Source organism: Sitophilus oryzae, unplaced genomic scaffold (assembly GCF_002938485.1).
Source record: "Sitophilus oryzae breed Bouriz unplaced genomic scaffold, Soryzae_2.0 scaffold_474_pilon_pilon, whole genome shotgun sequence".
Classification (NCBI taxonomy): domain Eukaryota; kingdom Metazoa; phylum Arthropoda; class Insecta; order Coleoptera; family Curculionidae; genus Sitophilus; species Sitophilus oryzae.
The window spans coordinates 218,103-245,962 of NW_022147056.1; the positions used below are offsets into that span (position 1 = coordinate 218,103).

The 27,860-nt window shown below is 33.0% G+C and overlaps 1 protein-coding gene across 1 annotated transcript in view; it reads right to left on the reverse strand.

Moving 5' to 3' along the window:
• LOC115886214 overlaps positions 1-24,863 on the reverse strand; it is a gene marked incomplete at its 5' end in the record, with an annotated part of 128,241 nt that extends 103,378 nt beyond the window's left edge. The window contains 1 exon segment of the mRNA XM_030905297.1: positions 24,585-24,863. Within this exon segment, the coding sequence (XP_030761157.1) occupies positions 24,585-24,787 (203 nt within the window).
• Positions 24,864-27,860: the final 2,997 nt, after the last annotated feature.

A 27,860-nucleotide genomic window follows, 5' to 3' on the forward strand; every position in this document is an offset into this window, starting at 1 on the left:
TCAGGGAAGATTACGATAGACGACATAAAAAAATTACAGAAAATACCATTTGTCTATGAATTAAAATGACATAATTGTCACTCTCAGCGATCCTGTCGTTGAACAGACTATACTTTTGTAGCGCGTTTATTTATTGAAAATGTCGTCTGACTACGTTAAACTCAGACCCAATAACTGGACCACCCAGTTTTTTGGTTTTGCTAATAGAACAAATTGCTAATATAACAAAAATGTCTCCCGTTGTCAGAAGCCAAAAAAACTAAAATAAAAAGAAAAAACTATTTAAAATCTCTAAAAACAAATATTCAACAATACTTTAATATTTAGCAGATACATCTATTAGAACATCAATGATTTATAATAGACGTATATCTGCTAATAACTAAAGTGATTTTTAATAATTGAAGGGGTGGTTGCAGTAACCAGGTAGCGAAAAAAATATTTTTTAAGAATTACCCTTTAAAAAAATGGGCCGATAGTTTCGTGCAATAATAAGTTCACTTAATATAATAGTACATAAATGGCGACGTTAGTTGGAGTTGTCTTGCTTTGCTAGAACCGAGCAGCTCCTGGAGCTGTCCGGTTTTTGTGCTTAACTTAACAGTTATGGCAAACTATAATGGAAAATATAAAAATATGTATGGAATACAAAAAATATATAAATTCCTTTATATATTTTTCTAGTTTCATTTGACTCATGTATTATTATGATAATAAAATTTTAATATTAACCTATTTCTAACCAGTTCTAAATGCGGTTCCTTAGTACGGTTAATATATTACCCTTCACGTTTATAGTGGCAACTGTGCAGCGCAGAATAAGAACTCCGTTCTGGTTTACTTTTAGCAATCTCTTCTGTTACATGGAATATTTAAGAGAATGTGACATCGTTATCCAGAACCTTTTTTGCCCCGCGACAGGTCATATGCTCTAGTTGAAAAGAAAGAAAGAATATCAGAGAGAGGGATGGAGTCGCATGATTGAAAACACCAGTAAAAAAATTACAGTTAAAACTGTTGCACTAGATATACTAAACTATTAAAGTAGTTCTTAAGGTTCTTGAGCCCTTTTTAAGAAGAGTAATATTAAAAGTAGTTCTGGCGCAAAACTCTAACCCTAACAAAATATAAAGTTATCGAATTTAGTAATGAATATAAATTATTACTTTTACGTATTCAGAGACAGCAGTCCTAGAGAGTTGTATCGATTTTCCGGTTCTTTTTGGAAACTCTGGTATTGATTTGTATCGATTTTTCCGGGTATACAAAATAAGGTTTATTTTTCCATTCCCTGTAAAAAGGAAAAGATGTTAAATGTTTTGGAATTGGCCAGGTCAGTATGTTGGTGAGGCAGAAATGTGGTTTTACCAACAACTTGCAGGTACAAGTTGTCGGCAAAAAGAGATACAATATTCAGAAGGACAGAATGAGACGTCAGAAACAGATGATGAAGATCAGTAACCTATGAAGAAAATTGCCATTTTATTTAGTTTATTAACTTATCAAAATTACTTATAAACACAAAAATATTGTATTGGTATATTTTTTGGCAAAAAAAAGGCAGCTCCAATGTTTATTTCATTAAAATATGACATTAAAATTTAAAAAAAACTACGTGAAAACTTCAATTTGTACGTGCCTTTACCACAGAAAATAGAATAATGACAATTTTTTTTATAAAGGGGTAGATCTACCTCGAATGGGGTGGCTGTGGCAACACTGCCGTTATCACTCTTGCTCTCGCTAGCTTGTGTGTCACGACCTTTATTTTTTACTCCCAACGCGCGTAAAGAAATTTCACTTCATAAAACTGTACTGATCGGAAATGAAGAACTACCCTCTGTAAACCCGTCTCAGATAGCGGCTTTTGTCAAAGCCCTGCGACTGGATGATGAGTTATACCGTAACCACTGTAATAGTTATACCGTAACCACTGCAAGGCCGGACAGCTTATTCGTGACGTCATCAACTGGAGGCCTAAACTTTGATTGCATTTGATACACTTTATACGTATATAATGGATATAAACTTTAATTGCACCGAATTTTTAATAAATAATAATTAAACATAAAATTTAAAAAACATCAGATTAATATCCCATCTCATATTATCCATCGTCATTGTATTTATTTATGCTGTAAGCAGGGGCGGCTCGTAGCACTGGAAGATGTTGGCACATTAGAAGAGAATTTTTATTAGTATGTATATAGGGTGACCATTAGTACGAGGAAGTCCAATATCTTCGTAGTTGACAAATACATGAAAAAAAAATTCTATATAAAAAAACTGCATATCCTAAAAAAATATTTTCTTTAAAATTGCAGTCGCATTACCATTTTTCTGTACAGAATTGGATTCAGCATAAAATTCAGCATACATCACACTATTGATTTATTTGAAGCACTATATATGCGGGATTTCCATGATAATTCATATTTGAAAATTTCATTTTTTAAAAGTGGTAAAACCTGGAGTGAATTTAACTTATTGATATATTATTGCTTAAGTATGTAGCATACCGAGGTATGTAGGACAAAAGAAGAAATCTGGAGAAAAATTTACATTATTTTATACAGGGATTTTTTATGGCACGGCCAACATTGCAATATTATAATGCTATATCTCAATTTTTTTAAATGCAGTACACACTGTATATTATTTTTAGTATTTTAGATACCTACAGACTTAAAAAAAGCGCACATTTTTTGTATTTAAAATATTTCTAAATTTTTTAGCAGTTGCCTTAAGCCGTATGTAATATAATTCGTAGTATTATACCGTATGATCGAATAAAAACGGCGTCAGCGCTGGCTATGAAATGAAGATCGCTGTCATTTTATATGTAAAATTATATGGGAAAATGTCATCGATCGTCATTTCAAGCCAACTGGACGCCGTTTTTTCGATCATACGGTACCTATTACATAGGGCTATTGCAACAGTAAATTTTTATCAAAGCGACCTCAGGATATTTTGTCTTATATTTTACTCTGTATGGTAAAATTTTGTTTTTCTACCCATCCTATAAAAATAAAACAAAATTAAATCTCTGTAACAGGTTGCTTTACTTTTTGACTATACGACTACACAATTTATCTAGAAATGATTCGAATTCGAAAAACTTTACCTGGGGAAGTCCTCTGATGATGCATGGTCCCTCTAAATCATCATATCAATCAACAAGTCACTGCCCACTTTTTAGGTATTTACTTAATACGTTGTAATCAGTAAGACGAGTAATTAAACATGCAATTCACATTAAAAACGTATATAGTCAATATACAGTCGTATAATCAATTAGAGACAAAACAGTGCAATAACCGGCAGAGTTAATTCAAACTGTGATTCAAACTAATACAAATTTCCAAATAATGCAATTCTGCATTTTCAGCCTGTCGCCTAAAATCTCTCGGGCTGATCGGGAAGTGATACATATTTTTAACGAACGGCTTTTAAGGTTTAAATTTACATTTGAGGCTCGCCTCAATACGGTCTTTTTACGCGCTACTACTCGATACATTTTTTTATCTCTCTTCAACTAAAGGTTTTGCCTATGCTTTTTCTTTTCATTCTATTTATTTAAGATTCCAGTGAACGCTGTCGCTCCGTCAATGCGATATACCACAATACGTTAGACAAGGAAAGGCGAGAGGCAAACCTCTGCACATATACTTCTTTAAGAACAAAAATTTTTTTTAAAATTTACGTCATAAATACGACAAGAAAAATAAAACAGCCCTAACTTTGCATGAAATCCAAAAAAATCACAGTTTTGACTTTGAAAGTACAAAAATAATTGGCACCGAATATAATACCAAAAAAAGAGAAATTCTTGAATCTATTGCTATCCAAAAAAACCAACACTCAGTTAATGATAGGATAGACATAAACAACCTGAGTAAGATATATTATTCAGTGTTGTAAAATCCATTAAATGTGTATGTCTCTGTGCAAAAATTGTGACGACTTTATTGATATGTTTGTGTTATGTTTGTGGAAACCAATTTGGATATATGTTCTTCGCTAAGGTAGGCTTTTTATCTTTTTTTTTTCTCTCATGCCACCTTATAAAAATAGATTTCAGAAAGAAAATGATAAGTTGTAATAAGTAAACAATCTACGTTCAAGGTAACAAAATAGAATTTTTATATATATATTACTATTATTTTTAATTAGTACGTTCATAATGTGACTATAAATTTTTTTTAGTAATAAATTTTGATAAAGACCCTACCAGGTCGAAACGTCATGAAATATTTAATATAAAAAACCGTTTTTCGCATTTTTACCTGACCTAAAGCCAAGAAAAAAATTAAATAAAATATATATATATATATATATATATATATATATATATATATATATATATATATATATATATATATATATATATATATATATATATATATATATATATATATATATATATATATATATATATATAGTATATATATATATATATATATATATATATATATATATATCCGAGTTTGTCGCCTATGGGAAAGGAAGCGCGTTTAAAGGAATACCATCGACGTAATTTATTGTAGAATGACGGATAAAAAATACAATTATTATTGATGCAAATAGGGAAAAAAATATAAAATTGTGATTAAAGATGTATCGATTAATACGTGTAATTCTTCAAATGTATTGGTGAGGCACTGCCTCATCTGCCTCATAGGACAAGCCGCCCCTGGCTGTAAGTGTGTCTAAGTTTCTTTTATTTCCTTTTCCAAGTCTATCATTATCGAACAACAGTAGTTTTTTTTCAGACGTGTATTTCTAATAGAATTTATGACAATTTCTACAATAACTTAGCTTTATAAATAGTGCATTGCAGAAATTTTAATAACGGTGTTATTACTTTTAATGTAATCCAAAGATACTTGTGATAAAAATATTTTTTTATTGTGAATTTTGAGTAACATGGCTTTGCAAAACTTTGTTAAAAATTATATATTCAAATAAAACTATATTAGTAATTTCATCTTTTGGAAACCCAAGGCATTATACCTTTTAAACTGTATAATTGCACATACTTATAATCACTTTATGGTTTAAACACTTCTTTTTACTTTTTTTTTATTAAAAATAAAACTAATTTATAACTTTTTTCATCCTTCTATTATCGATTATAATTACCGCTGACCACATCCGCACACCTACCGATAAATCGATGACTGTCAACTGCGGCAATACTACTCCGCTACGCGCTACGACAGGCACCGTAGGTGTAGGGGGCATAAAATATCGATAAAATGCATAAAATATATACTATAAAAAATATCTATTTTTTTCGAGGGGTCAACCACCATGTTAAAAAATGTACAATGATTTCTATATTTGGCAATCACTCATCAATTATTCCCATGTATTCCCAAGTATTGCCACTGATTTCCACTAATTGCCAAGTATTTTTATACGATTCCCAAGTGATTCCCAGTTTTTTAACGATTCCCATGTGATTCCCGATTGATTACCTGATTTCCTCGCTGATTTCCTAAGCAATCACTTGATTCCCAGCCAATTTAATTACGAAAACAATGTTTAAGTGTTTATTTTCGTTTTATTGTGATCGAAAAACATGTACTAGCCGCATCTAGCAAAAATATGAATATTTTAAAACATCAGAAATTTTAAAAATATTTCTTCATTACGCCATAAGCAATAATAAGCATGATTTCTTAGAGATTTCATTATATTTCATTATAAATTTCAAGTTATAATAATTAAAATACACATACCTACCTACATTTAATGCTAAAAAATGAAACAAAATATGATAAACTGAAACTAAGAAAATCATTATGAATGAATGGCTTATAAGTTAAACAGAATAAAAAAAAACATTGTACTAAACAGGGGCGGATACAGAAATTTATTTTATGGGGAGCCCAAATAAAAAATAATGCCAAATATGCCTTTTAGGGCGCCATTTTTAACCCAAAAGCCTAATATTTAACCTAATTTACAGATTTTAGGGGGGGCCCGGGCCCCATGGGCCCCCCCCCTGTATCCGCCACTGGTACTAAACATATTGAAGCAGGTTACAAAAATACATTGGCTAAAAAAAACTAAAATATTATTACCTATTTAAAAAAAAGAACGAAACTGATAAATAGTATCTAAATAGATAAATTATTAACATTTAAAATCTTTGTATTTTTTGTTAATGGCAACCAAATCGTTTCTCTTTATAGTAAACGGATCACAGCCACATAATGTGATAGGTCCATGAAAAATGAAACGTCGATGAACTTCTTGTATGGTCTTTTTGGGCCATTTAAAAATATCCTTGTCCTGTTGTAAAAATGTCATTTAATTTTTTTCTGATTTACAGTTGATTACTAGCCCTAGATACCATTACGTGTCATAGTACACAGCATAATATGAGTCTAAGCTAATGGACTCGATAATGGACAATTTAGTCTTAATCGAGGTCTTAATCAAAAACACCCTCTCCACTCTTTACTTCTTAAAACTGCATGTTTGTATCTGTTTTGATAAGAAAATTATGAACTTATCCCCTTTACACCCTTCACCCACCTACACTCATTTTCGTTGATTAAATTGCGAGTTAAATTGTATTCTCGCCAGATCAAATCATCAATACCGCCTATTCATATTTGATTTGGTTCCAAAATTGTGAATTTCCCCCCCTCACACCCCTCACTCATCCTCTTTTTTTTCATTAAATTGTATTTTTACCACATAAAATCATGAATCTGAAACTGTAAGGTCGTATCATTTTTTATTCCAAAGTTATGAGTTTTTACCCCTTTTACACCCCTTACCTACCCCCTACTCCGTTTTTTTTTATAAAAATTTCTTGTTATCAAATCAAAACATAAATCTGAACAACGCATATTTGTATCCGTTTTCATTACAAAATTCTGAATTTACCCCCTTTACACCCCTCACCAACCTCTGTATTTCCGATATTTTTTCATAAGATTGAGTTCATAAAACATAAAATCCCCGATAAAATCATAAATCTGAAAACCGCATGTTTGTATCTGTTTTGGTGCCAAAGTTATGAATTTACACTCCTGAACCACCCCCTATCCCCATTTTTTTTTCATAATAATCTATTGTCATCGGACTTACATTACTGTGCCAAATTTTATTAAAATCGGTTTACAAGAAGTGTGTAAAAAATGAATCGCAATATTTGACAGACAGCCCAATCAGTCAATACAAGTTAAATAAAATCGTTTAATCGAGCGTTTAATAATAAAAATATGTCGTGACAATCATAAAGATACTTTTTAACTCTTGGTGCTCTTGTATTATTTGAATTTTATGATGATAATATTACAGCCATTTTATTTAATTACATATCTTTTATCAATTAGCTACTTTTGAAAATACATTTTGTTTAATCTGAACGCACCCAAAAATCAAAATTAACAAATTGACAAATAAAATTTAACCTTATTACCGAGCTTGTTACCATCTGGCTCAATGACTAAAGAATATAAGGACATGTAACGTCCATATAAACGGGCTACAACAGAATTTGTGACCTTAGACGCCATTCTTTTGATGGCAAACAATGAGTCATCATCTGGTCACCAGCGACAATTTTAGCGATTTTTAATAGTTTGTGTGTAGTGAACTTTGTATAAACTTTATTACAATGGTGATTAGTTGTTCAGCTTTCAAGTGTAAAAGCAGCAGCGATAAGAAGGAGCCAGGAGTTACGTTTCATAAGTAAATAAACAATCAGCTCCACCTTTTTAGCGTTTTTTTAGTTTTCTTATTGAATTCGATAATTATTTTTCTGATATTATATGTCCTTGATGTGTGCTATACGTCGATACTAGTTTTGTACCTTTTGTTAATATTTTAATACGTTTTTTTCGTAATTAATTAGTATGATACCACAGTATACACCATAGGCGTAGTCAAAACATTTATCAAAAAATATAAATATCTCTTCAAACAGCTAGGTTAAGTTAAATATGTGCCACGGCACTGTTTGGTGACATCGTCACAATTTGCTCTCGGGTGGTATTTGTCCTTGGATTCTTTAGTCATTGATCTGGCTTGAAAGCTAGAAATCTGAAATCAGCTGTTGATAATCGGCCATTTTTTATTTTATTATTACACACCCGTCTAACGATACTTTAGACACCAAGGAAAGATTAAAATTAGTTGAATTTTTAAATAATAAATATTATACAAGCAACGAAGTATATTAAATAATATTAATAGTACAGAGTACAGAGTAGAGTACCTACTTATCTTACTGCTTTAGCAAAAGTTTTACAGGCCTGACAACTTTCTAATCACAATAAATGGGTAAAGTACGTCTACTGGATCTGTGTCTATGAAAGGAATGCGAAAAAAAACATTTAAATAAACAGCAATATATCTTATACGTCGACTTGACGAGTACGTCACCGCAAATCGCTCCGCCCACTTATTTTATTGGCCACCTGCAAATTTGTCAAATTTTTATTGATGGGAAGCGTCGTCTAATTTTTTACGAAAAACATCGAGAGAATATACCCCGTACCCCGTAGCTACAGAACGAAGAGACGTACTGTACACATGCGAACGGGGACGCCGCTTCGTGAAAAACTTTTGTATAATGACATGTGATTTCTAGGTTAGGATGAGGTGATTCCTAACGATTACCACATCATTCCCAGCGATTGCCAGTTGATTCCTAGGTGATTCCCAGGGATTCCCATGTAATTCCCAGGTATTCCCAGGTGATTTTCAGGGATTTCCATGTATTCCCAGTTGATTGCCCTGTTATTCCCAGGAAAATGTACAATGATTTCCACTAGTGGTTTACCCCTCGATTTTTTTATTGTTTTTTTTTCTCAGATTATACACTATTGTGAACTTAAAATATTCCTTTATTAAATTTGATTGATAAAAAGTGAGAGATAAACATTTATTGACTGGTATGATTTTTTCCGTATTCTATTAAAACTATTTTTATATACTATAATATTTTTATAAATAAAAACTCGGAAAAAGACAGTTTAAAACTTCGAAATCTATCTGGTGAGTGAAAAAAGATCCACAATTTGAACTTTTATCGGGTAATTATCAACGCTGCTAAATAAAGTTGCGCCTCCAGTTGGTGACGTCACGAGATTTTTACGTCACAGCTGTGCGGCCTTCTTATTACGGTGGTTACGGTTATACTTAATTCAAGACAGGGGACACAATATTCTATCTATAAGGTCGCGGAATGCCTCCCCCCCCCTCCCATACAATCTTCATCTACTGTTTACATAGGTACTTTATCACTTTTTAGTTTTACTCATAATATTATTTAATTATTTTATTGTTATCGAGGAATGATTAAACGTTCTCCGGGAATGTCGCAGTCAGTAAATCATCAACCTGTTAACATTTTTCCTACCAGTCTACATATGTTAACTGTCCGCTCCAGGCACTTCTTTCTTACTGACCACTAAAAAACAGTAATCAATCAAGTCCTTCGAGTTTTCTCGCAACACACTACTTTTACTTTATTTTATTTTTTTTAGTTGTAAAAAGTAATTTTAGACATGTCTATTGCCTATTCACGATTAAACAAATACACAATACTTCCGCGATTTTATTTTCCTTTCCATATACCGAGCGCGTCTCAAAACTGGCTCACCCCTATAAATTTTTAATTTTTTCAGATAAAAAACGAGATTTGCTGTTTTAGTATATGCCATATTTTAAGATTAATTGACGTATTCAATTGTTTTTGGTCATTTCCTATTTCACTGGAAATGACTACAACTTTTGATTTTTAAAGGACAACCTCGGTATATTTTTACTGCATAGAAAATGACACTCTCTTCTGAATAGTTATCATATGTTAATTTTTTACATTTTCACGTCAAATATTCTTATTTTAAATTTCAATCTAGAGTGCCATGGCTGTGTTAAAAACACTAATTTTTGATCAAGGAACCTTGAAAAAATAGATTTGATCGTCTAATGTTTTTCATGTCTTGTCCTGGCCGGTTAAAATATACCCAAATCGTATTTTTAATCATATCTCAATTTCTTCAAATGGAACAAGGGTGGCTTATTAGCATATTTGGAAAAGGATTTTTTTCGAGCATGAATAATTTGGTACCACGCACACTTGGTATTTCGAGTCAAATTGTTTATTATTATATTAAAATAATTTTTTTTAATTTTATACAGTAGTCGAGAAAACGCTATTTGTAGTAAATTAAAACAAAATAAGTAATTTCTTATACTATATAAACGTGAAAAAAAATACGAGACTACAAGAGTCTTGCATGCTTGGTCTTGCTCTTGTCAAAGTCTTGCACCGGTCGGTCTTGATTTTGCAGATCAAAAACTAGTCTTGGTCTTGATCTTGCTTTATGTGCAAGACCAAGGCCAAGACAAGCCTCGCTCATCACTAGTAAGAAGCTACTGACAAGCTGCGGTTTCCGCTTCGATTGCATTCAACGCATGGGTATGTTTCAGTTACTATTGATTTAGCGGATTCATTTTTGGAAAACACTCGGTATGTCCAGTGTTTTCCAAAATGAATCCGCCACAAAGACACAAACTTTATTTAAAGTAAAAAATGTGTACATAACAGCCGTCTTGTATAACTATCAATTTTACAGCCATCCTATATCATTCCATGTAGTATTTTTAGAGCAGATTTTTTAAATAGAAACCTTTGCAAGTATGTAAGTAAAAGAATTAACGTTCACGATAATTTACGATCGAAACCGTAACGAATCTATGGTCTGAATAAGCGGAGATCTCGAAACGGCTCGAGGAACAATGCGAGCCCTCGGCGCCTTTGCGACCTTTTTTTTTGATGGCTTATGGAGAGCACACTCGCTTCAAATAGCGCAATAAAATAGGCCATCATTCGCAACGGAGGAGTTAGGCCTGAGTGCCCTTGGAGACCTTGCGGTGACAACGTAACAAAACGACCGATAAATATTAAGAATTGCCACAGTTCTTCTTACGTATTTGTCAGTTATTATTGTTTTTACACGACTGCCAGACACCACAGAACTAGAAACACACCACAAAATTGTGTATAAAATAAAGAAAATAATACAGTGAGTCCAGGGTTGCCACCTGTCCCGATTTTGTCGGGACAGTTCCTATCAATGACTAAAGAATCTAAGGACAAATAACACCCGAGAGCAAATTGTGACGATGTTACCAAACAGTGCCGTGGCACATATTTACACATTTTTTCTTAACCTAATTAATTACGAAAAAAACGTATTAAAATGTTAACAAAAGGTACAAAACTAGTATCGACGTATAGCACATAACAAGTACATATAGATGTTAATTGAAATTGAAGAATAATTATCGAATTCAATAAGAAAACGCTATAAAGTTGGAGTGGACTGTTTATTTACCTTTGAAACGTAATTCCGGCTCTTTCTTATCGCTACTGCTTTTACATTTGAAAGCTGAACAACTAATCACCATTGTAATAAAGTTTATACAAAGTTTACTACACACAAACTATTAAAATTGCAAAAAATTGTCGCTGGTGACCAAATGATGACTCATTGTTTGCCAGCAAAAGAAACGTCTCTTAGGTCACAAATTCTGCTGCAGCCCGTATAGGGGCGTTACATGTCCTTATATTCTTTAGTCATTGGTCCCGATTTTGATCCAAAGATACCGCGTCCCCACGCAAAGCCCTAATGTCCCGATTTTTATTTCAAATAATAGCCACGTTTTTAATAAACATTAAAATTGTAAAAGTTATTTTTAAAAATACATGTTAAATAATTTCTTGAATTTAAAAACAGTTCTTTTCCACGAATTAACTAAAATCTTAGAAATTTTAGAATTAAAAGAAGTATAGATATTGATAATCTGTTTAATGAATATTCAATAATAAAAACTTGGGCAAAGGAAATTTGCCAAACAAAAAGTATATACAAATTATAGATAAAAAATAAAGTACTTTTAAAACTAGAGTATGTTAGTATATGCAGTTATAGTTAGGGTATATGCCTTCATTGTTTAAGGGGTTGTTTTTTATATATTTTCACGTATGATGTTGAAGTAGACGCTAGAAATAGATGTTCAATTAAGCTCATTAGTACCGAACTTCAAATCTCATTTAATTTTAATATATCGCATATAAGAATTTTTGGATTTTATTAAAAATGACAAGGCTCTATTATTGCAACAACAAAACAAATAAAAAATATTCATTACAGTTGGGGGTTGGAACTTTTGGTATTACAACAGCAAAATAAAACACGAGTTCATCGCAATACACCAAAACACTTTACTTTTAACACTGGACGCTCGTTTCGCTAACCATAAATTTAAATCTAACCATCAGTTTTCATCATCTGCTGATGATGCTAAGCTGGTCAACGAAACGCGCGTCCAGTGTTAAAAGTAAAGCGTTTAATGGAAATTAAGGCCTTTTTATGCTTGTGTATAATATGTTATATTTTAAAGTGTTTTGGTGTATTGTGGTCAATTAGTGGCCTTATTTTGCAAAAAAAAGTCATTTAAAAATAATTAAATAAACTAATAAAGTCAATTATACAGATTATACAGCTGTAACTTTTGATTTTGTTTAGGTTTTGTTCTAGTTGTTTTAGATTTAATTGATTGGTTTATTGTTTATTAATTTTGTTATCAATTTTTCATTTTTTATTTTTACATAGGTAATTATTTATAAATTTTGATTTTTTTTTAAGTTAATGCAAAAAGGCATAAAATATTGTTTCAAAATCCGATGAGCACATAAAATTTTATATTTAAGAAAAAAGGTTGCACCAGTGCTGTGCCAATTTTTTAAGTACAAAAGGTGGCAACCCTGAGTGAGACCCAGTGTTCTGAAAACGCTATAACTTAGGTGTAAGGTTTATGATATTTACTATTTACATCTTTTTTATAAAATAGGCAGCCAATGGTAGATTGTAGATGTAGATTGTATGGGAGGGTGAAAGTTAGGTTAGATTAGATTCGGGAAGTAAATGGATGAAGTTAATCACCGCGACCTTATAGATCTATTGTGCTTCCCTTCCTTGAGTTATAACTAATTATACAATAATTAGTAGTATTTCTAATAACTAATACATCTAGAAATGGTAATCTATCGTTGTTCTCAATTTCATAGGTAAATTTAATGGAAAGAAAACGATTATTTAATATAGAAATAAAATTATCGGTGGTGTCAGAATGTGTGTCGAAAACAGCAAAAATATCATCCACATACCTAAACCATACTCTTCGAAAATACTCAAACTGATTTTTAGCCTCAACTTCAGACCTGCTCTTGAATAGATTAGCCAAAAATTGAGACAATGTATACCCATTGCCAGGGGTGGATGGGCCATATGGGAAAAACAGGGAAAGTTCCCGGTGGGCCAGTCCCGATCAGAGCTCAAAAAAAAGATTGGACTAGAAAAATTAAATGGTTAATCTTCTAACTAAAGTGACGTAAGATCCTTAGTGACTCCATAACTAACTAATCAATTTTCATCAGTATAATCGTCAGTTGCTTTTAAACATAAACACCAATTTGTAAAATAACTATTGTAAAATGTCTTTCTCTGGGACACTTTATAATTTTAATAATCATCTGTTGTTAGTTCGGTTTGAAAATTGTTATTATACTATAAGGAACAAATATTTTCAGGGCTGGTAGATCTCAATAAAATAAACATAATATATTTTCTTTGTCGAGTTTCAAATAAGTCCAATCGAGTTATTAAAGTTTGTAAATTAAAAAAAATATATTTTTTAAATTTGAGCCACCTCAATTTCTGTATTTTTTAGTGCCGTAATATCAGAGATTAAGGAAAACTACATACCATTGGGAAAATTTGCGGTGAACAGGCGTTCTAAAAGTTTTCTAAAATATACAGAAAAATATAAAAAAGTGCTCGATTTTTAACACCTTTTTTTGCAAAAAACTCATAGACATGTTCCTGGGGTCGAAATATACCACCCCTGAAAATATTTGCACTTATTTAACACTCACCCTGTATAGTTAACCCTTTATTCTTTTATTAATAACTAATAAATATGAGTGACTGGCAGGAAAAAAAGAATAAATAGCATTAGGTAAATTTAAATAGTCTCGATCTAAAGGTATACTAAGAATACGGTAGTGTAGATTGACAACTGGGGCCTCGCTCGGTGCAATATTTTTCGAGCTCCCCCTTTGTAAGAAGGTAGACAGATTTGACGCCGAACTCTGCGGTTGACGGAGAAAACATATCTATGCTTGGCTTGAATTGCGGACGGAACTAAAAGACAAGTTTAAATTGTTGTTTAAAATGTTGCTGCAATGAATTTGCTAAAAATTACTGAGACAGCAGAGAAGAGTTAAATAAAGTGTAAACTAGATTAGATAATAAAATATTAATATGTCTCGAAAATCCAAATATTCGTTATTATGGACTGTAACATAACATTACATCGGAACACATTTATATCCGCTGCCTAGATTCTTCTCGTTTGAGTCATGGCATTATCATACAAGATGCCAAATGTACAAAAGTATAGAGGAAAGTTTCGTGAAAGAACTGCATAATAACCTAAAAAATGCTCCAGTTTTAATGGCGACCGCCGGTTCATTCAGTCAGGGTCAGTCAACTGAGATATACGACCTTGAACGATCTTTTTTTGGGGTAGTAATTTCCTGGGGCGCTAGATGGCGTATTTTTATTTTAATTTTTCTAGTTGCCTAACAATTGCGTACAAAATTGTTTTTATAGTTGCCTAAATAGGCCTATTAATTATGTTCTGTCATTGTTCTGTATGTCAAATCAGTTTTCCGTTTCCGGCTTCCTCCTTCCTCTTCAGTTGTGTTTTGCAATTGAACGGGAGGTGTGCGTTTTCTGCTGTTTCTGGTTGTTTGGCTGTGTTTTTTTACATTTTACAATCGTGATTTTGTATTTTGAATTTTTTTGAACTTTGTTTTGTGTTTGATTTTTAAGATCTTTATTAAAGGTAAGGTTTAAGTTAAAGCTCTTTGATTTATCTAACAATTTTATTTAATAATCCGAGAAAGTGAAGTGAGGTAACCTAAACCAAGTCCAAATGTTCGTGAATTTTATTTTTAACAATGTAATATTTACAACGCCATATATTTTACAAAAAAAAATTGATCAACTCCATATTTTTGTACATAAACTCCACAATGTGATATTACACAGTTGTTCAAGTCCATATGTAAAAAATACACGTAAATAAAACATTGTTTCTAATGGACGTCACTTTCTCTTGTATTCCAACGATATTTGTTATGTGTTCTTAAATCTGGTACTATAATAAATATTAATATTAATTATTAAAATATAATATATAATACTTTTTAATCTGTTGTTTTATTTGTTTGTAAAATGTTTCATGGTATAATTTTCTGTAAATTAAAATAAATTATTTATTGTAGGTTTTTATGCACATAAAATGATATAAGCAAACCATTTAACACTTTACAATAGTTTAACCTGGTTTAACCTTTATATATAAATCCTTGTTTTTTACCATTTGACTTGTTTGCCAACTTGGGACCAATCAGATGACTACACATTATTTTGTAGAAATCTGATTGGCTCTAACTGGCGAACAAGTCAATACGTCTTGCTTAAAAATAAATTGCATCTATTTAAATTTGCCGCCACGTTTGTTACTTTCCTGGGTGGCTAGATGGCGCCACTTCAATATACAGATTACAGATTTCTTTACAAATTTGAAACCGTTTTGAAACTAAAAAATGCATGGGAGTTAGCGTTCTTCTTTAGTGTGTTCTGTGCATTCAGTTAAAAGCACGTGTACACGAGGAGGCTGCTGCTGTAGCAGAAAAGAGAGAATTTCTTTTTACAATGTGTAAGAAAGTATATACCAGAAAAGCTAAAAGTAATGTATTTCACAGAGGATTGGGTCAGCTGAACTGAATGAATCAGGAAGAGTCTTAAAGTTTCTCAAAATCGTGATCAGAATCGTAGCCTATTCAAGATCAAATTACCGTTATCGATAATGATATAATATAATAAAGCGGTAGAACCCTGTAAAACTGAGCCATTTTGTAGTAAAAATTCAGATGTCCGACCCAATATTGGTCTTTACGAAAATGTTGATCAAGACAATTTATTTTTTTTTAAACCGGAAGCAAAAGAGCTTTTTCGCACGAGCGAAAAACACCCTTACTTATATACAGATTGTCCCAGAAATAAGTGCAAGTACTTTAAGGAGTGTAAGGAGTGGTAGATCTCCATAAATGAAACATATTTTCTTTTCATCGTTTTTCAAATAAGTCCAAAATAACACAGTTATTTTACTTTGAAAATTTAAAAAAAAAAAATTTTGCTCAAATTTTGAGAACCACTGGATCTTTTCTGGATTTTCTTTCTTGTAAATTTAACCTATGTTGCCATGTTATCAAGAAATTATGTTTTTTAACTAAAAACTAAAAAAAATCCAAAACACTTTTCAAAAAATTCCGAATTTTCAAAAGTTTTTTTTGCGAAAAAACCTCATAGGCGTGCTTTTGGGGGGTTCAACTATACTACCAGTTAAAATACTTGCACTTATTTCTGGGACACATTGTATTAATAAATAAAATGTGTTTCTTCGATATGGTCATTTTGTTTTTGTGGATTTGGGCCGGTTGTCTGTTTTTCCCGGGCCGGTTTCCACTTCCCCATCCACCCCTGCCCATTGCCGTACTTTCCCGTTGTTCAAAAAAGTTGTTATTAAATTAAAAAAATTGTCAATTTTGTATCATACATAGCGATGTAAGTTCAATATATTCACTTCAGTTTTGTTGTCGAGACCATTTGCGTTCAGTAATTCCTTCAAAGGGTTCGAAGTATGTGGAATTGGAACGCTAGGGAACATCGAAGATGCATCATTATACAGTATTTGAGAGGGTTTTACAGAGGATATATCTCCATCTTCGATATCAGTGGTACCAAAAAGTATGGCACGAATGGTTATCATCTCGGCGCACTCAGTGATGAAGTGTTCTGGTATTTCTCCATTTCCCCACAGAATCTGCATTGGCCGTTGTTTAGCTTCGATCTACAGAGGTATTCGTTGAAGAGACAGTGTCCTGTTAAAAATCCCGTGACGGTCCGAAGATTGTTCTTACATAAACCAAGGGAAATCTTTGATTTTTCTCGATCATGAGGGACCCACCAATGCTAGCCCACATTTTAAAAATATTTTTATCAATAGAGTGTTTCAAACTGAAGTTGAATATACCGGGTACGTCTCAAAAGTGGATCACCCAGACTTTTCTATTTTTTCAAACAAAAAACGAAATTTATATATGTATGTTAGTATATGATATACATTAGGATTAATTGACGTATTCAGTTGCTTTCTGGTAACTTCTTGTTTCACCGGAAATAAATACAACTTTTGATTTTTAAATGGCACCCTCAGTATATTTCTACTTTATTCGATAAAAAAGGACACTATGAATAGAATGACATATCACATGTCAACTTATGACATTTTCGCATATGGTTTAATTCAAATTGTAAAATGCGGTTCATAACGACAATTTGACTCAAAATACTAAATGGGTGGTACCGAATTATTCTTAAAAATGCCTTTTCCAAATATGCTAACGAGTCACCTTTGTTCCATTTGAAAAAAAATTGAGTTATCATTTATACGATTTGGGCATTTTTAACCGGCGAGGACAAGACACGAAAAACATTAGACGATTAAATCTATTTTCTAAGGCTCTTTGATTAAAAGTTAGTGTTTTTAACACAGCCATGGCACTCTAGATTGAAATTTAAAATACGGTTTTTTTCAGAGCGAAAATGTCAAAAGTTGACATATGATATGTCATTCTACACGGAGTGTCATTTTCTATCGAATAAAGTAGCAATATTCGGTCGGTGATAAATAAAGAATATGAAAGTCCGAAATTCGTTTAGTAACAACGTTAATCTGTATCTTTAATACCTTCAAATCTCTGGTATTTGTATTCAATTTAAAGAAATATTCAACTATTGTGGACTTTTCCTCCTCCTGATTTTATCTATCGAACAACTTCCCCACTAAATGGCTGCAACTTTCGCCCTCGCTAAAGACGTTTTAACCGGCTTTACGTTAAACCTCGTGCGAGGGGACCGTCTGCACGAGTGGCCGCGCTCGCCACAAGAGCTTTCTAGGGCTTTCCCACAGACGTTCGCCCTTTTCTTCCCTTTTGTAGACGGGGCCCCCTCCCTAGGTGCCACTCGAACGCAGCTTAGACCGAGAGAATAATAAATGAGATGTCATGAATTTACATCGCTGATGCGAAACTGCTTGAGAATAGGTCAGGTATGAAGTTCAGGAAAGGTGAAAATGAAAGTGTAAACTGGCCTACACAAAGTTATTTTTTATTTTATACTAGAGTCTCTCCTTCCTTCGTCTATATCTGAATCTATTTATTTTATTTATTTATCCTTTTCTTTCTTTTCGATTTTTCCTTTTGACCACGCGACGTAGAGATTAGTTAGGTAAATTTGTTTTATCTACGTCAGCGAGTTAAGAAGCTCTTAACTCAAGCATTGTGAGTGAGTTAAGAGCTTCTTAACTCACGCATTTTCATTACCGCACTCCTTCTTTAGATGACTACCAAAGAGAAAAAAATATTTTGTAAAACATTTATTTTGCACTAACTTGAAAAAATATGTTATGAGTACCTTTTCATTTCCATAGTTGTGTACTTTTTTTCGGTGGACCATTTTTCATACTTAGAGTATGTATATTCATACTTCTGTTTCGATCTTGCTGGAAGCAATCCAGAAATGACTCTGAATGCCTCTTCTTCAATATCAGAGGGAATACTTTCCGAATCGCTCATTTTTTAAACTAGTGACATCAATATTATTTACTGTTATATTGACATTGCCATCCATGGTGTTATTTGAACAAAGGTATTAAGGTAATTGATTTTTAGGATAGGTATATAGTTAAGTACAATAATTTTTAAAATTCATTGTGTGTTTTTATAGTTAGACGTAGATAAAATATTGTACAATACATGCGAGTTAACTCCATTTTGTCAGTAACTAAAATAGTAAATAGTAAGATACGCGTGTGAAAGTTGCACAACGAGTGCATAGCACGAGTTGTGTAACCACACAAGTATCTTAATGATGCTGTTAACTCACTTTTATCGTAAATATCTATTTTAGTTACTGACAACCTAGTTCCATTTGGATTTTATGCAGTGGTTAGTATTTTGCAAATATTACTTTTATATTTTTAGATTACCCTTTCAGTAGCAAATTTACCCTAAACACTGGACATTGTCGCGACAATGATTAGAATGGTCATTGACGGAAACAGTACTGGGAGACTTGTCTGCTCAGGGACTTGAACACCCTCAAAAGGAAAATTCCACTCCTCCAACTCCCAGTGAAAGTCCATCTTTGAGAAACACCTCACTGTAGTATTGAGCAATAAAAAGGATTGGAAGAGAAACGTTTGTTGAACAGGTTAAAGACCATACCATAACGTGCTATACTGACGCTTCCAAAACCAAAGCAGGGAGAGGAATAAGAGTATATGGATCGAAAAATAAATATTCCGAAACAATAAGCACATGCACCAGCATCCTTCAGATAGAAATCTATGCTATCGAAAGATGCGTACAATTTATCTTAGATATGAACATCGGAAATAGGAAATAGCTATCTTATCCGATAGTCAAACAGCACTAAACGCGATCAACTCAGTAACCATCAATTCGAAGTTGGTCAAAGAATGCCTAGAGAAGGTGAACAAATTACGCCAAGATATAAAGTCCTCCTACTCTGGGTGCGACCTCCCCAAAGGATAGAAGACAGTGAAAAAGCAAATGATCCAGCTAGAAAAGGAGCGAACACTACACTAACTGGACCAAAACCGTTCTGCTTTCCAAGCGGAAACCAACTTAAAGCTGAACTCAAGAACATGGAAGACTCCATACGTACCCTGGAATGGGAATCATCCAACGGTTTAAAATATTCGAAGAAATTTCTGAAAACTTACAACCGAAAAAAATCAAATATTTTCCTCGATTTAAGTAAGAACAATCTTCGGATTGTCACGGGTTTTTAAACAGGACACTGTCTCCCCAACAAACACCTCTGAAGCTAAGATATATAACGGCGAATGCAGATTTTGTGTGAAAAATGGGAAAACACCAGAACGCTTCATGACTGAGTTCGCCGAGCGTTAAGTCGTTATGTTGTCAAGTAAAAACAATATGCCACCGAACGAAAACCCTAAAGTGACATAATTTAAAAATGGATTTGCTTCAGAATGTCACGGTGAGAACCTCCTCTATGTGTACAACTTAACGAGCTTAAAAAACATACGTAAGGAGGTAAAACAATCAAGTCAGATATTGCGGATCATGTGTGATCCAAGCAACGCAACATGAAATGGTCGGAAGCCCGCGTTGTATATCACGATCCCCATTGGACGCTTGAATGCACCAAACATTTTAATGGACGAATGTCGTGCTCTAGTATATAAGCTTAACAGTTTTAGGATTTAAAATTTGTTTCTAGTTGATATCGGTGATTCAAATGACAGAAACGTTGTGTAAGTTAAAATAAATAAAGACAATGGACACCCAAAGTTTTTTTATCATGTAACAATACTGAAACATTGTCTAACACATTCAAAGAAACGACGGAGTATTGTGTTAAAGACAAATGTGACATTAACGACACAGATGATTCATAACAATTATTATCTTAGCCCTTTAGATCTCCTCAACCTTCTTAAATTATAAATAAAATTAATAGTTTGTAATATGACTAAAACATTAAACCTGAAAGATCAAGACCTGCAGTCTGCAAGATTTTGCAATTTTTTCTCGTTTTTTTATTTATATCTCATTTTTAGTCGACCATACCACAGGTGTAGTAGGCTATTCAGATCGGCAAAAAAAAGTTTTTTTTAATTTCACTCAAAATGAGTTATTTGGGTCATAAATGACCTAAATACAAAATATTTTCATGGTGTCTGGGTGTCTGTCTGTCTGTCTGTCCGTCTGTGTATAACACGATAACTTAAAAACCGCTAAACCGATTTTAACCAAATTTTGCACAAAAATACTGTGGCACCCAAGAATCTGGCTAGTTTTTGGGGGGTGGGGGGTTGGTAAGGGGTTATGGGAGGGGGTTAAAAATTTTAAAAAATCGTAACTCCAAAATTACAGTAGCTAGCAAAACGTTTCTGAGATAAAAAAAATTGGAAAAATGCCTTTACTTTGAAACTAACTGCCGACCAACTTTTTATTAACATATTTTAGTATGGGCGGCTATACGTGCCTCCCGGCGCTAATTTTTTTAGATAATAACAACTGACAAGAAGTAACGAATTTTTTACATAATTACCCCTCCCCTATAATTTTTCAAATAAAAAATAAAACAAAAAGGTCTCTATGTGATTCATGGTAGCCGCCAACAATACGCCATATTCGCGAGTCTCTTGATCTTGCATTTGAAAGGGTGGCTGCAATAACCAGGCAGCTCCACTTTTTTTCGAAAATGAGATTTTTAATGAATTACCCTTTCAAATAATTGGCCGATCGTTTCCTACAACAATCAGTTCTCTCAGTATAACAGTACATAAATGGCGACGTTAGTTGTAGCTGGTTTGCAGTAAGAACCAAGCAGCTCATTTTTGTTTGGTTGTTTCCCACAAATTCATTAAAATGGAGCTGCTTGGTTATTGCAGCCACCCCTTCATTTGCTCATCACTAGACATGTCCAAAATAATTTTAGAGCGACTTTCACTTCCGAAAGGGTTTTCTTCAGAGAGGGTTTCTCTGACGCCCTTTTTTCAATCGGTTATATGTAATAAGCAACAATCTAATAATTGCTATTTCCAGTAATGTGCGCTTTATGCTCAATACTGTTATGGAAAAAAAACTTATAATAGAACTGATAACATTTAGTTCTTTTTCAGTCGAGTTTTCATACAATAATAATCCAGATGTTCTTAAGTTTAAAGAAATATTTAGATCACCTAGATATCTTTTAAATTGACACGTTAATTTAAAACATTAAAACTTGTTGTAAAACCTGTACCTAGTATATTTCTTTGTATAATTTTTATAAGTATAAATATTTAGGAGGTAATAAGGAAGTTTGTGAAGTCATTTACACCTTCTTAATCCAGATATACGTGCCTAAAGTGATTACATTAATTTACGAGGCGTGAGTTGATTTGATGCAGAAATACCTTTCAAAGATCGAAGATCGAAGAAACAATGTATGCACTTTGATTTTCTGAATTTTCATTTGCAAATCTCCAAAATTGTTTATTATTTATTTGACTTTTCCAATTAATGGAATTATGGATAGAATATGCAGGGATATGAAATCTCTACCAGCTCTACCACGTATATACAGAGTGTCCCAATATTCCGTGGACATAGAACTACTGCGTATTGTTGGAATCAAAATAAGTCCATTGGATACAATTTACCTCTATACAAAAGTGCTTCATTTGTCCGCTAGGGGGCAACAAACTTTAAAAAAATAAACACATTTTTTCAGATGTATTTTAGAAACCGTTACTCCGATTTGAATGAGATTTTGTGTGTCTATGTTTTGCCAAGTGCTTTAAGATTTGACTTTCACAAAAATCAAAAAAAAAAATATGGGGAGGATAGAACTACCCACACCCCTACATAAATTTGAGTATAAATATTTTCCAACTCCACTGACTACAGATCTTCTTTTTGTAAAATGGTCTCTTCATCACAATCAGAAACGTCACAACGCATAGTTTTTGAAAAAAAAAATTCTGAGAATTTATTTTTCTAAAGCAGACTTTGAGAATATAAGGGAGTTTAAATATTCTGTGGACATAGAACAAACCTGTGGAACAACTACGTCTTATTTGAATCAAAATAAGTGAATTGCACATAATTCACCTTTATACAAAAGGGCTTTGTTGGTCCGTTAGAAGGCATCAATCAAAAATAATCTTGAACGTTAATTAATTTAAATTTTATTAAGTTTTTAAGCTTTTTATGAAGCTTATTCTCAAATATAATTTGTGATACAATCATAAAATTCCATATTTTCACCAATTAGATTATTAAGGGTATAATTGATTATATGCGCTTCCATAGTGACAAAAACATTTTTGAGAGCCAGCTTCAGAAAAAACAATTATTTCCTCAAAAGTATGCGCGGTAGTGTTTTTTTTACAAGAGACAAAAAATAAAGTAAATACTAGAGGGAGCATTTACGAGAAAAAAAATCGGTTTTCGGTTGTGTTGGATATTATTTGTACTAAAATTTTTGCAGGGGTGGGGGTAGATTTCACCCTCCTCGTACTTTTTCTTGATTTCTGTGAAAGTCAAATGTTAAAGGACTTATAGACTGAGCTGGCCACATAAAACCTTATCATCGTTACACATGGCCCCAATTTTTTGTGTGAAGAGTATCCTTTGTGTAACCATTGTGAAGAACCATAGTCATGTTCAGCAGCGCGATCGGGGCTTAAAGCGGGGGCGGCCAGTCGAAAGGGTGAAATTTTGACACTGAAAATATTATACACGCATAAATAAGTACAATAGGTACACGAGTTATAATTGCCAAATAGCTTTTTATGCTAAAATTAGGAAACGTGTAAAAATTGTTAACAGACATTTTTTCTCGTGGCTGAAATGCCGGGCAGACAACGCGAAAGAGGCATAGAATTTTGATAAAGAAAAATCATCGCATACATGCATGTCGGTTGGTGGAATGTCATGTTTATTGTTAATTAATTTAAAAAGCCGTATGCAAAAGGGCAGACAAAAAAATCGTTTTTGAAATAATAAAAAAATATATTTATAAAATAATCGTATATTATATGATTTATCTATGTATACTTAAATGGATGAGGCGGCCAGCGTTCCCTGAATAAAGCGCGTTTGATAACTGTCTGCAGCTGATTGAGCCACGATCTTTTTGTCTGCCCTTTTGCATACGGCTTTTAAAATAAATAAATATGACATTTCACCAATAGGAATGCAAATATGCCATAATTTTTTTCATTCTTCAAATTTCATTTTTTTAATAATTTTAAATTTCATGCCTTTTTCGCTTTGTCTGTCGGCATTTCAGCGACTAGAAAAATGTCTGCCGACAATTTTCCACTTTTCTTAATAATAAATAAAAGCTATTTTCGCAATTATAACTCATGTATCTTATAATATTTTAGTGTCAAAATTTCACCCTTTCGATTGGCCGCCCCCGCTTTAAGCCCCGGGATCGCGCTGGCAGACATGCCTATTTCATAATGGCTACACAAAAGGATACTTCACACCAAAAATTAGCCATGTAACGATGATAAGGTTTTTTATGTAGCCAGCTCTTAGACTATTAGCAAAACATAGACACTCAAAATGTTATTCAAATCGGTGTAACGGTTCTTAAAATATCTGAAAAATTGTGTTTATTTTTTTAAAGTTTGATGCCCTCTAACGGACAAACGAAGCACTTTTTTATAGAGATTAACTTAATTTGATTCCAAATATACGTAGTAGTTCTATGTCTACGGAATATTGGGACACCCTAATCAAATTTTCTTAATTCAAACGTTTGATCAGATCAAACTTTTGATATAACAAAATGACTTACCCCTTTCCTACACTGGTTTCTTTAGCAGCTACTCCTTTATAGTAAATCCTAGTTTCCACCTCGCCATCTTTTAAAACATTTACCGAGAAAAAGTCTGTGATATCCGCACCGTTAGTCGTCACTTCGGCCACTATCACAGCGAAAAATAGTGCCACCAGGAGGTGGCCGATGCACCTGGGGCACTTTTTCTTGAATCTCCACATTCACAACACTCAAAACTGTTAGTTCTGCACAAAAACCGGCGATTGATGGAACATTTTCGACGTTTTGAATAACATTCTGAAAAAAAAAGAAATAAAATTAAGTTAATATGTTTAAAAATAATATGGTTTAAAATTCAACTCTTAATCATTTATCTACAAAAATGGTTATTTTAAACTAATATTGCATTTGTCATTCATTAAAATTGTTACTGAAATATTTAACAAATATATTTCCCAAAAAATAGACAATTTCTACAAACAAACTGTAGCGCAGCTACAAACTTGTATAATTCAACTACTTTCATTTATTATACATAGTCAGTCTTAAATAATTGCAAATATAGTATATAAAAAAAATTTTGAGTTTTTTTGAAAAAAAAAGGTATTTTTTTAATTATTGTTAGTTAAAAAACATAACATCTTGATAATATGGCTACATAGGTTGTAGATTAAACTTAGGTTAGGTTAGGCTGCTGGGGTTTGGGATCATGTTTGATCCCTCACTCGGAGGCCTTGGGCCCATTGCGATACCTCTGTATTGTGGTACCAAACCTTCCTCTCATTCTTTCTTTGCATTAAAGCACTTCCAGCTCTTTGCAAAGTTCCCGATGTCGCTGATGTTGGCTTCTGCTGCTTCCTCTAGTCCCTCCAAAAAACCTTGCCCTAAAGTTTTAAAGCGTCGGTATTCCAGTGTCGGACAGTGGCACAGCAGGTGATCTATGGTTTCTTTTTCCTCTCCGCATTCTCTGCAGTAGTCGTCGTTGGAAATCTTCCATCTCATGAGGTTTACCCCTGTGGGGCAGTTTCCAGTGACGACACCTACAATTATGCGTACTAGGTTATTTTTGTGCTCTAGTAGTTGTTTTGTCTTTTTTGCTATCTACCAATCTAATCTACCACTGACCATAGTCTTCGAGCTGTAGCGCAATTGCCATGTCTATTGCTGCGTGGCCTTGATGGTAGTTCCTATAGCTTCCTTCAGTGTGCTTATCTTCACAAGTGGTGGGTCATCTGCCACGGCCTCTCCCCTGGCCCTCTCTTCGGCGAGTCTGTCTGCTTCTTGATTGCCCACCACATTGCTGTGGCTTGGCACCCAGCACAGAGTAGCCCCGCCTTGACGCAGCCAGGACAGTGTTTCTCGGCATTCCATCATAGTTTTCAATCTCACTGATTGCATGGTGATGCTTTTTAAAGCACCCAAGCTGCCAGAGTATATATCACGATATCCCCCATTGGTCCGCTTCCTTTATGGCGCAAACCTCTGCTTGTAGAACTTTACAGCCATCTGATAGCCTTAAAGATCGTCGGATGCCTAGTTCCTCTGAGAAGATGCCTTTACCTGCGCCTCCTGAAGTTGCGGAAGCATCTATATAGACTGCTATCTCTTGAGTGTTCATCACTCTGTTGCTTTCCCATTCTTCTCTTGTCAAAATGCGAATCCTTATCTTTTCCCCTAAATCATGTTTGGTGAGGTATAGTCCGTTTTCTGGTCTAGCAGATGTGGACTTGTGCATGTTCACCATGATTTTCCCTATAGGAAACTAGGATATACTAGAAATACTATATTTCCCTTAGGGAACTTTTTGTTTATTTTTAATCATAATTTTTTTTCGAAAAAAATATGATAAAACGGGTAAAACTCTTTCTATTGAACTTTTGGCACAAAAACATTTCAAATTTATGATTTCAGTCTAATAACTATTTGTCAACTTGTTTAATTTATGTCAATGACGACAGGTATTAATAATTTCGATTCCAAATATATCGAGAACTATTAAGCTTGATTTTCATACATCCGTTGTCCGACGATACGTTGATACGATATTAATTTCATTGGTTGTATTTAAAGGCTTCGATTGGGTAACCGTTTCTAACCAATCGAAGTCTTTAAATTCAACCAATAAAATTAATATCGTATCTTCGTATCGTCGAACAACGGATGCATGAAAATCAAGCTTTACTCGTAGCGAATTAAGAGATCTTTTTTACGTAAAAAGTCACGGAAATCTATATTTTTTTACTCAGTAGTTTTATACTCTTCAAGCCAGTTAAAAAATATGTAGGAGGCGCCCTCTACAGGTAGAAGTCATATTGACATCAAAATCAAATTTCTCATGTCAAAAAACTCCCAAGCACCAATTTTCATCCAAATATTGACGTTACTTCAGAAATTATTTGGAAAAAATCGAAATAAATATGAAACATCTACACCCTGTAACTGCGAAATTAAGCATTCTAGGGCATACATTTATACGAACTTTTCTACTTATTTTTATCTGCAAAATATGTTGCTGAAGTTTCGGAAACAACCCCCCCCCCACACGTTGCACAATTTTATATTAATATTTTATAATAGCCAGTATTATAAAATATTAATATAAAACAGTTTATATCAATATAGAGAAATCACGTATTTTTCCTTGTTAATCCAATTTATATACAAATAAATATGAGACGATCATAAAGCAGATTAAAATTATTTTATTCGCGTTTAAATAAACTTAGGTAGAATTTAATATATTCTGATAAAAGCTTCTTTAAACATGTCTGTCACTTAGAATGTGTACAGATATTCAAGTCTTCAGGAAATGTTTATTATGAAAAGCTGTATATCGGGCAATTTATATTTCCCAATTAAATCTGCATAAACCTTCACAATCACAGAATCGCTATTTTAAAATGTTGATTATGTATATACTTAATAATTCAGTTCAATTTTGTAGTTAACTTAAAAATTATTACTTACCTAAATATTTCTGAAGCGGTTATAATTTAATGCTCTAATTTCTAATTTCGTGGATGTCATAAAGTATCAGAGAGTAATTAACAAGAGATGTGCAATAAGTATAAAAATGGTAGAAATCGGTGGTAAATGGTAGAATTAGGTGTGTCATAGATTAACTCAGGACTGATCTATTCAAATTCTTTTTCTGGACTCAACATCCTTGCAATTTTGTCAAGACACCAATTAAGAATTATTGAAAACACCATTTTTAATTTGGATGAAAACCCCATAATAAGCTGCAGCCTGTGGGCGAAATATTACTACTACCGAACCATTACACGCTGACGA